The 11,264-nt window shown below is 60.8% G+C and overlaps 1 protein-coding gene across 1 annotated transcript; it reads left to right on the forward strand.

The window, feature by feature from the left end:
• Positions 1-2,166: 2,166 nt before the first annotated feature.
• LOC136469889 (basal body protein 10-like) lies at positions 2,167-4,574 on the forward strand. Its single transcript, XM_066467911.1, has 6 exons — positions 2,167-2,480; positions 2,560-3,046; positions 3,207-3,398; positions 3,480-3,909; positions 4,133-4,275; positions 4,326-4,574. Exons 1-6 carry the CDS (start codon positions 2,167-2,169, stop codon positions 4,572-4,574), a joined length of 1,815 nt encoding a protein of 604 aa, XP_066324008.1.
• Positions 4,575-11,264: the final 6,690 nt, after the last annotated feature.

Below are 11,264 nucleotides of genomic sequence, written 5' to 3' on the forward strand. Positions count from 1 at the left end.
CTTCCTTTTCGCTCGGAAGGAGGGGTGGAATGTGCCACGCTACCCTCGGTGGGCGCGAGCGATGGCATTTCCGGTGAGCTGTTATCGGGTAAGTCCGAGTGGAGGCCCGTACCCCGTTCGCTGGGGGTCAGCTAGCGGTCTGGAGACGTGCTCCAAGAGTACCGGAGGGTTTCTCTAGTGGGTGCCGAGGCCGTTCGCTGGGCCTCGGCGGCTCGGTGCCTCCCTACGGTGGGATCCCATTCGGAGACCTCCCTGCCAGTCTCGGACACGACACAGGGCGTCCCAAGCGTTTCGCTTGCTTGGGCCTCGGCCTCGTACAGGCTCGCCCATAGTCGCCCCTGACTCTGTTGCCCTGGGGCGGCTGTCGAAACCCCTAAGGGCCCAGCCTTTGAACCCCTGGACCGTAGTGGGCTCGGTGCCCAGTTCCTTTGCCTGAAAGGAATCGGGTGGTGGTTATTTCTCTCCCTACGGCTAACAACGGCAGGCGCGTCTTTTGAGGCGGCTTTTTCGGGGAGGCGAAACGGCGCCGGCTGCTGCCGTGGTTGGACGCGACGTGGTGTCAGCCGACGGGACGTAACCGTACGCGCAATTAATGAGGAGGGAGTGGGTGCGCGGGTGGTAAGACCAGATCTGGATAACCGCAACGAATTTTTGGGGGAAACTTCCCTGATTTCATCGCCCACGATTTGCTCGCTTCCCTGCATAAATATGAAACGAGCCTCGCCCCTTCTCCCCTTACCTTGCCTGTGTCTGCCTTTGCTGCCTTCTAGCTGTTGCTAAAGAAAAACAGAGAGCACCGGGAAGAAGGGAGAGAGGGGGGAGTGAGAGGCAGAAAGCGAGCCTTACCGCCGTAGTCGCGACCTCCACCGCACGCATGGCCAACGTCGTGGTCCTCCCGGCGGACCCATGGGATCGGTCTGATGTGACCGTGGGAGTGCTGCAGTCGCTCATCGACGACGGTCTCCTCCGCTCGATCACCGATCCCAGCAGGCCGGAGTGGATGGCTCCGGGAGGCGAACCAGAGCCGAGGCCTTGTGACGGCTACGTCGTGAGCTTCGTGTCCTTCCACGAGTGTGGTTTCGGCCTTCCGGCGGATCGGTTCATGCGGGCGCTCCTGCATTACTATGGCATGGAGCTCCACAACTTCAACCCCAACTCCATTGCGCAGGTGGCCACCTTCGTCGCCGTCTGCGAGGGGTACCTGGGAATCCCTCCCCATTGGGAGCTGTGGCTTCACCTGTTTCGGGCGACGCATACCACCAGGCCGATGGGTATGATGGGCATGAGGAAGGCGACGAGGACCGGTGGCTGCACTCTCCAAGTGCGTCAGGACTGGCTGAACCTCTACATCCCAGCCCAACTCACGTCGTCCAATCGTCGCTGGTACTCCAGCTGGTTTTACTTCTGCAACGACGACGGCGGGCTTCCTCCTTATACTGGGAGGGTAGTGGAGGTTCAGCCGGAGCACTGGCGGTATGGCGTCCCGAGCGAGGAGCAACACAGGCTGCGGCCACTGCTGAAGGCGCTGGAGAGGCTGCGCGATCGTGGCCTTACAGCGGCAGTGGCGATGATGGCCTTCCATCGCCGGAGGGTGCTGCCGCTGATGGCGCGGCGGCGACGTTTGTTCGAGATGATGCCGGACAAGCCGATTGACGGCATCCGGATGTCCGCCGCGCCCCTCTCCGACGAGGAGGTTCTGCGCCGGGTGAACGAGGCGGTCGAGGGGCGGCAGAAGATCGGCGGCCTGTCCCTGTTCCCGATGCGCCCGACAACCGGTGTACCTTTCCCTGGTGAGTCGTGTACGGCTGCATGCCTCCGAGACCTCCTTGTTCCTCTCCTTGGCCTGAGCCCTTATTCGTATTCGTCGTTTTTTGCAGGGGATGAGGGACATACGAGCCTCCCCACCACCCGTCCCTGAAGACGCACAGCGGCGGGCGGTGAACCAGGCATACGCGGAGGCCCAGAAGAAGAAGAAGGATGCTAAGACGGCAAAGCGTAAGAAGAAGATCGTTGAGCGCAACGCTCTGGAAAAGCATCGATGGAAGCAGAAGCTCGAGGGTCTCCCCGTGGAGGCGTCTCCGTCGACGTCGGTGGAGGGTTCGAGCGGCGACGATGGTGGTGAGGGGGGGGCAGGGTCCCCTCAACCACCTCCCTGATGTCAGGGAGATGGTTCTTGGGGCGTCGGCAGGCGGTCCGGCGTCCCAAGGAGGAGGAGAAGACGGCGACTCAGGGCAGATGAGCGCCCGCCCCATGGCCGAGGCCGATACGCCCGAGACGAGGGCATTGGGAAAGCGCGCCGTCAGCCCGCTGGGCTCGACGGTAGAGGTGGAGCAGGCGGCTGTGGGGCTGGCTCCACCGAGGGTTGAGCGAGCGCCGGAGTCCGGCGAAGGTCGGCCGGCCTCGGCGGACACGGGGACCGCGCCACCGCAACCATTGCAGAGGAGGGACGCGGTGAAGAAGCGGTTGAGCATCCGCTCAGGGTGAGTATTTCGCTAGTGAAGTCTTTTAACATCTCCTGCTTTTGTTTTGGTCGCGGGTCTGACCGTGTTTTGCCCTCAGCCGGAAGCGTCAGGCGGAAGCGCCTGCCTTTGCGCCGCGCAAGGCGCTCAAGGTGGGCACGGGTTCCATCTCCCCAGGGGCGGTGGAGGTACAGGAGTTGGTTGCCCAGGTAGGGGCTACCCAGGCGGCCGTGGGGCAAGAGGAGGAGGAGGAGCCTACACTCCGCGAGGCCGTAGGACCTGCAGCTGTCGAGGCCACTGTGGGTGCGGCCGAGACCCCCTTGGCCGTGGAGGCCACCGAGGGTGAGGTCGAGGTCGAGGCCCCCTCGGTTGTCGAGGCCACTGAGGGCGAGGTCGAGGTCGAGGCCCCCACGGTTGCCGAGGCCCCCCGGACCTCAGGGGCCGAGGTGGTGGAGATCGCGGCACCCAGAAACTTCGGGGCCGAAGTGGTGGAGGCCGGAGTGAGCGTGGCGAGGGCGGCGGACCTGGAGGTGGAGACGGAGGCGAGGCAAGCCTCAACCCTGCCGCCAATTCAGAGCGCGCTTCCGGTATAGGGGAGCGCCCGGGAGGCGGAGGTCCGCCCGATCCCTGCCGACAATGCTTCCCGGGGGGAAGGGGGTGGCCGACGCCGGGGCGGCCAGCGCCGTGGAACAGCCGGCTTCAGCTTCGGGCGAGGGAAGTGTGGCCCTCGTGTGAGTGCGGCCTGAGCCGTACGGGTGGGATCACCCACGCGTCTGGTGGCGGAGCCGGGACGACCCCAAGGGGGAGCCCATCTTTGCACTTGAGGACGTGGCCGAGGGGGGTTGCTGGGACACCCTCGAGCAGTGCCGCAGCCTGGCGGAACGGTCGCTGCGGACAGCGCTGTCCGTCGTGGCCAATGACCTGCCCGGGGTCTCGCAGGTACGTATCCCCCTTTTCTCGTGTGACGTCGTCTTTCTCCGGGTTTATTCGTAGTGCTCAACTTGTGTTCTGCCTATCTAGGAGCTCGAGGCCCGGTCCTTCAGGAAGTCGCTGTTCCTTCGGCGGGAGAGGGGCATCTGGGACGAGCTCTGTCGGCAGAGGGAGCTGCTCGCCCACGCCAACGAGCTTCTGTCGGCGTGGAGCGCGGAGGCGGAGGATCTCCGTCTTCGCTGTGACAACCGGGAGGCTGAGGCGGCCCCGGCTCAGGGGCAGGTCGCCCCTTTGGCGGCACGGGTCAAGGAGCTGGAGGAGGAACTGACCCGTGTGGCCGACGAGCGAGACGCCTCCAACTCCCGGGCGGAAGAAGTGAGGGCCACCGCCCTAGACACCGCCGGGCAGCTGGGTGCGGAGCAGCAGGCACACGAGCTGACGAAAGGTGCCTTGGCAGAGGCTACCAAGGCGGCCGAGGCTTCCCAAGGCGAGGCCCTAAAATGGAGGGAAAAGGCCGAGGGTGAGTCATGTTCCCTTTGTTTCGTTTGTCTTTCCATGCGTTCGACACCTGACTTCCTGTCGCGACGCAGAACTGGAGAAGGAGGCTTCCAGGGCAGCCGAGGCCTCTCGTGTCGAGGTCTAGCGCTGGAAGGAGAAGGCCAAGGGTGAGTCCCGCAGGCCTCGCGCCCCCGTTTGGCTTGTTTTCTTTGACGCTTAATCCCATTTTACTTGTTTTGGCGCAGGGTTGGATGATGAGGTCTCGCGGTTGACCGAGGCCTCCGTCGCACTGCAGACAGTGCTCGATCGCGAGATCGAGGAGCATGAGGTGCTGCAGAGCGCCGCTCGCACCGTCTGCGAGGCCCTGGAGATGGAGGGGTTCAATCGGGCAGCTCCCTTAGGAGCCGTCTGACTACGTTGATTGGCCAAGCGCGTCAGCGACTGCGAGAGGCGCTACACACAGGCGTCAAACGCGCCCTGGCCGTCGTCTCCTCGCACTACGCCGGTGTCGACGTCGAAGGCATCAGTGATGGCTATGTCCTGTCCGAGGATGCCGTCGAGGCCGAGGAGGAGCTGACGAGGCTGGAAGCGGCAGTCGAGGGCCCCGGCACGGCGTTGGCGAAGCTATTCGAAGAGGAGGTGGTCCCTCCTTCGCCATCTGCCGACGCGGGAGACCCTGCGCCTTGACCTAGGCCGAGGGGGCCATGTAATAAGTTAGATTTATTACTGTATCATGACATTTGTGGCCGTCGAGGCCTTTGTGAGGTGCTTGTATATATACGTTTTTTCTAATCGCTTTATTGTATTTCCGAGCCTCTGTCTTCTGTCTCGCCTCCGAACGTATCATCTGTAAAAACTCCCTTGGAGCCTAAGTTGTCCCTTGGGTAAAAGGTGGTGAGGGAGTTGCCGTAGCCCAGAGGCGTAGGTCGTTCTCACAGCTCGGCCGGCCTTTTAGCCTTGAGACATACTTTTGGTCCTTAGGTTCTTTACAAATGATCTGTTAGAGCGCGCTAGAGAGAGTTTGGCGTAGGAATTTAACTAAAAATCGAGTAAGAAATGGTGTCCGGGACTTAGGGGGGTTCCCCCCCTTCTAGCCCCCGAGGGAGGCTCGGCCCTGCGGAGGCATGGCCGAGTCTCCCTTGAAGCGTTATCGTAAAGCGTTTTACCTTTTGTTCCGATTTCTAGACAAGTCCTTTGAAAAAACCCTCTCGGAGCCTGGGCTGCCTCTCGAGTGAAAGGTGGTGAGGGAGTTGCCATAGCCCAGAGGCGTAGGCTTATCTCTTGGCTCGGCCAGCCTTTTGCTCTTGAGGCGAACCTCCGGTCCTTAGGTTTTTTTTTGTAATCGACTTGTCCTAGTACGGGACAGGTTCCCCTTAATGGGGGTTTCTCGAAAAATTAGAACAACTAAAGACGCTTCTTTAATGTATTTCGAGAAACAAAATATACAATGCTTGGAAATTTAAGGGTAGAAACGACGTAGCTGTTCTATGTTCCAAGCGTTGGTGAGGACTTCGCCCTTCTCGTTGGCTAACTTGTAGGTCCCGGGCTTCAGCACTTGAGCGATGATGTACGGCCCTTCCCAGGGTGGGGTCAGCTTGTGGCGGCCCTTGTTGCTCAGCCTCAGCCTCAGCACCAGGTCGCCCACCTTCAGGTCTCGGCTTTGGACGCGTCGGGCTTGGTAGCGTCGTAGGGCTTGCTAGTACCTGGCTGAGTGTAGCAGCGCGACGTCTCGGGCTTCCTCCAGTTGGTCGAGGGCGTCTTCGTGGGCAGTGCGGTTGCTTCTCTCTGAGGTTGATGCCCTTCTCTCTGAGACATGTGAAGGCAACCTTCAAGTCGCCGATGAGATCACCGGCCTTCCTGGTCTTGACTACGATGTCATCCACGTAGGCCTCGACGGTTCGCCCGATGTGTTCGCCAAAGACTTGGATCATGCACCCCTGGTAAGTAGCCCCTGCGTTTCTGAGGCCGAACAGCATGGTTACGTAGCAGTACATGCCGAATGGAGTGATGAAAGAAGTCGCGAGCTGGTCGGACTCTTTCATCTTGATTTGGTGGTAACCGGAATATGCATCAAGGAAGGAGAGGGTTTCGCATCCTGCAGTGGAGTCGACGATTTGGTCAATTCATGGTAGTGGGAATGGGACCTTCGGGCACGCTTTATTTAGACCAGTGTAGTCTACGCACATCCTCCACTTGCCACTTTTCTTCCTGACTAATACAGGGTTAGCCAACCACTCTGGATGGAATACTTCCTTGATGAACCCGGCTGCCATGAGCTTCCGCACTTCTTCGCCGATGGCCCTGCGCTTCTCCTCGTCGAACCAGCGCAGGCGCTGCTTCGCCGGCCTGGAGCCCGCCCGGATATCTAAGGCGTGCTCAGCGACCTCCCTTGGTATGCCCGGCATGTCCGAGGGACTCCACGCAAACATATCGATGTTCGCATGGAGAAAGTCGATGAGCACGGCCTCCTATTTGCTGTCGAGGGTGGCGCTGATCTTCAGTCCTCGGCCGTTGGGGACGGTGGGATCGACAGGGATGAGCTTGACGGCCTCCACGAGCTCGAAGGTCCCGACGCACCGCTTGGTGTCGGGAACCTCGCTACCAAGCTGGTCGAGATTGGCGATGAGGGTCTCGGCCTCCACGATGGCCTCGGCGTACTCGATGCACTCGACATCGCAGTCGTATGCATGTTCGTACGTGGACTTGATGGTGATGATGCCGTTGGGGCCTGGCATCTTGAGCTTGAGGTAGGTGTAGTTGGGGACCGCCATGAACTTGGCGTAGCACGGTCGCCCCAAGATGGTGTGGTAAGCCCCCTTGAATCCAACCACCTCGAAGGTGAGGACCTCCTTGCAGTAGTTGGAGGGAGTGCCAAAGCAGACGGGTAAGTCGATGCGCCCGAGGGGTCGTGTGCGCTTTCCTGGCACGACGAAGTGGAAGGGCGCGGAACCGCCTCGGAGCCGTGACTGGTCGAGCTCCAGGAGCTCCAGAGTGTTGACGTAGAGGATGTTGAGGCCGCTGCCTCCGTCCATGAGCACTTTGGTAAGCCGGGTGTTGCCGACGATCGGGTCGACGACAAGCGGGTACTGCCCGGGGTTTGGAACATAATCGGGGTGGTCATCCCGATTAAAGGTGATTGCCTCCCGAGACCAATCGAGGTACCGAGGGGTGGCCACCTTGACCGAGAAGACCTCCCGGCATTCCCTCTTTCGCTGGCGTGCCGTGAGGCATGCCGAGGGTCCGCCAAAGATCATGAAGGCGTTGCGTACCTTGGGGAACCCATCATCTTTATCGCCGTCCCTCTCGCCGGCGCCCCTTTTCCTGGCGTCATCGTCGTCGGGGAGCCCAAGCCTGGCGTAGTAATGCCAGAGCATGGTGCACTCCTCGAGGGCATGCTTCACCGGACCTTGATGGTAAGGACAGGGTTTCTTAAGCATGTCGTCAAATAGCCGGGGCCCTGGGGGCCTCGGGGATTCCTGCGATCTGCTGTGGCGACATGGCCAGCCTCGAGGACCTCCTACCTCCCTGGGCGACCCTTCTTCTTTCTCTTGGGGACGCGGGTGGGTGAGGCCTCGGGGGCCTTGTCCTTCTACTTCCCCTTGGCGTCGTTGTTGGGGAAGATGGCCCCAACCGCCTCTTCGCCCGAGGCGAAGTTGGTGGCGATGTCGAGGAGTGCGGCCGCTGTGGTTGGTACGTTCTGGCCCAATTCTCAGACCAAGTCTCGGCAGGAGGTGCTAGAGAGGAATGCTTGGACGATTTCCGAGTCACCGACGCGGGGCAACTCGGTGCATTTCTTGGAGAAGCGCCGGATGAAATCTCAAAGCGATTCGTCTGGCTTCTGGCGGCAACCTTTGAGGTCCCAGGAGTTCCCGGGGCGCACGTAGGTGTCCTAGAAATTCCCGACGAAGACCCTCACCAAGTCGTGCCAGTCGTGGATCTGTGCGGGGGGAAGGTGTTTGAGCCAGGCTCGCGATGAGTCTGACAAGAACAAAGGGAGGTTGCGGATGATGAGCAGGTCATCGTCCGCACCACCTAGCTAACAAGCCAGGCGATAATTGGCTAGCCATAGCTCGGGGTTCGTCTCACCGCTATACTTTGTGAGGTTGGCAGGTTGCCGGAACAGGGCTGGGAAGTGAGTGTTGCGGATGGCTCTACTAAAGACCCGAGGGCCAGGTGGCTCAGGAGGAGGACTGCGGTCCTCTTCGCTGTCGTAGCGGCCGCCTCGGTGTGGGTGGTAGCCCCGGGCGGCTCCATCGTCGTGGCGCCGTTGCCTGCCAACTACTTCGTGGTCGCCTTGTGCCTCGCGTTGGTCTCCAGGTCGATCGCGCACCGAGGGGGCCCTGCTGGCCGTCGGCGCGCGAGCGGGCTCGGGACGGACCGAGGCATCCTGGCCCTGGCGAGGTTGCGCCGTGGGTTGCTCTGAAGTGCCTCCGCGCCGGCGGGAGGCGGAACTTTCGGCCTGCTGCACTGCAGCGGTCTCGAGGAGGTCGCGGAGCTCTCCGTGGACCCGTCGCCCCTCGGTGGTGGAGGGCTCGGGCATTGCTCGGACCAGCATCGCAGCCGCTGCGACATTCTGGCTAGCACGATTAAAGATTGGGGGTGGCTCTCCCCCCTCATTGTCGTTGATGCGGTGATGGACGTCGTGGGCCCTCCGTCAGGCTCCTCCGCCCTCACCGCGCCCTTGCTGCTCCTGCTCGAGAGTGTCCCGAAGCTGTTGCAGAAGGAGTTGGTCTTGTTCGACCTTGGCTTGAAGCTCGCGGAGCTGCTCTAGGTCTGGGCGTCGATGCTCCCCGCGGACAGGATTCTCATTCCGTGCTGCCGGGGCTTCGAGACGCGGAGGTGTGGCATCGCTCGCCCCTGCCCGGGGCGGGGAATGGTTGCTTGTCCTCTCGTCCTCTTCGCCCGCCCTTGGCATCCCGTGCCCGACGTGGAAGCACTCACGAGACGGATCGTATGTCCCTTCGTCGTCGGAGTCGGAGTAGCCGAAGCAGTAGTCGCTTGCAGTCATGAAGCGGCGCATGGCTTCGGGGTCACAAAGAATGGAGAAGTCTGCTCCGGCCCACACCTCGTCTTCTTCCGAGGAGTCGGCGTGGGCGTGCGCCGATGTTGCGGGGGAGAAGTCGAGGGCGAAACGTTGGTGGAGTCCTGAGGGCTCTGCGTGCTTGGAAGCGTAGGCGGAAGCAAAGGTGGCGGCGGCGTTTATCAACCCGAAGGGGTACAGGGATGGTGCCACTACCGGGCGCCGCTCCGTCGAGGCTGGCCCCTCAGGAGGTGGCGGGACAGAGCTCGATGACGAGGCATCGCCGTGCGTCGCCGGAATCTTTTCCTTGCCCAAGCTCAGGTTAGATAAGTCCCCGACCAGGGACTCTATACCAACAGCTGGGCAAGGGATACCGGCAGAGCACGGCGCGTTGCCCCGAGCTTGCGTGGTGTCGGGGCAGTCCCGCTCGCGTCGCGCCTGGCGAGTGCTACGGGAGCCGCGGCCCGGACACTGCCTGCGCCTAGGCTGCGGGTCTGTGGTAACGTCGTCGGGCAGTGGAGCTCGGGGTGCGAGGAGTACCATATCGTATCCACATCCTAGAGACATGAACTCTAGGCTCCCGAACCATACCACCGTGCTGAGACGCAATGGTCGTACGGGGTCTGCCATCCGGAACTTGCTGGGACGATGAAGCTAACACACAGCGTGCCCCTACCTAGCGTGCCAACTGTCGGCGTTTCAGACCGGGGGGGGTCCTTAACCAATAAGTGAATTTGTGCTGCGTGCCCCTAATCCCCGATGGTGATGCAAAGAGACACAAGGTTTATACTGGTTCAGGCAATCGACGCCCTACGTCCAGTCTGAGAGATCGATCTTATATTCCTTGCACCGGAGTGCTCGTAGTAGGGGGTTACAAGCTAGGTGAGAGAGGGAGCTAGCCCCAGGTCTCGGCGGGGGTGGTACGGGCTGCTTGAGGCGTTGTTCTCAAGCAGCGTAGAAGTGTGTGGTTCTATTGGTGAGTTCCTCTTTCTGCTCGTTGTTCTCCTGTCCCTAGAAATGGCCCCGGTCCCTCCCTTTTATACTCTAAGGGAGAACCAGGAACGTACATATGTTGCTACATAGCGTTCTATGAATGGGGATGGCGTGTCCGAGCCCTGCAGACGGCCACTGTTGTGGTATGGTCGATGGAGTGGCTCCGTCCTTGTCGTGCAGAAGTGACGTGCCGATCATACTTGATCTTGTGCGTCGTGGGGCTCCAGTACAGCTTGAGGCAGGACATGGCGGGTGATGTGCCGGTCATCGTGCGATGACATCGTAGGGAGCCGAGGCTCTGCAGATGCCGAGGCCGAGCCATCGTGGGGGGCTCGGCGGACATGGATCCTCAGGCTGCCGAGCCCCTGAAGCAAACTGCCGAGGCTTTGGAGGGAATTATTGGTCCTGGGTACTGATTCCGAGGCCACAGTATCCTGGACGTGGCTCCCCACGCCACGTTGTTCTCGGAGCAGGAGTTGGCAGCACAGTGAGGCATGGGCGTCAACCATGTGCATAGCGGTGGGCACAGTGGCGGGTAACCCCCGCCTAGTCCTGCCTCCCGTCCCGTCAGCCATTCCGCTGTACTATGCTGAGCGTGCGGCCGATGTCAGTGGCAGCAGTTGGCTGAGTTAATGCGACGCGACGTTTTGTCAGAGGGACAGGTGAAGGAAGAGGCAGCGAAGTGTTGCCGAGCCCGCCTCCCATGAGGCGGAGGGTCGGCGACCCGGCCGAGGCCTGCGACGAGAGGGGGTCGGTCGAGGCCTTCGGTGGGGGATCACCCAAGGCCAGCGGTGAGGGGGCCTCGAGCGATACGGAGAATTGGTCGAGGCCAGCGGTTGTTAGCTAGTTTCGATCTTTACGAAGTCTAAGCAGTCGTTTTTTGGTTCTTGCTTAGGGTACCCCTTCTCACGGTATCCGACACCTAGGTACAGAAACGCAGTTGAACAGTTTTAGTATACATACTTAATACCAAATGGCTAACAAATTATACCATTCAAGTATCTTACCACGTATCTTTGTAGCGGGGCTCTCTGTAGCTGTGTGTCATCTCTAGTGGCAACATCATACACATTTTCGATCACATCTTCCTCCGAGTCCTCGTCAATTGCCTCCTCAGTGTACGGGGGCTTGATATGTGTCCTCGTAGACCTGTGAAGCCAGCGCATGTACTCATCGAAGGTGTGTTGGTTGTGTGGAGGACCCACATGGACCGGCTGCCGCTCCCTGGTTTCCCACAAGTGGATTTGCGCGTTGTGTGTCACGCGTCAATCCTTGGTCTTAAACATCTTCCTACGGTCATACCTGCAACAAAACGATGTTAGTTGTACCACACACACCTCTAAATTGTAGCTTTGTTATTAATC

The sequence above is a fragment of the Miscanthus floridulus genome, chromosome 8 (genome assembly GCF_019320115.1).
Source record: "Miscanthus floridulus cultivar M001 chromosome 8, ASM1932011v1, whole genome shotgun sequence".
NCBI lineage: Eukaryota > Viridiplantae > Streptophyta > Magnoliopsida > Poales > Poaceae > Miscanthus > Miscanthus floridulus.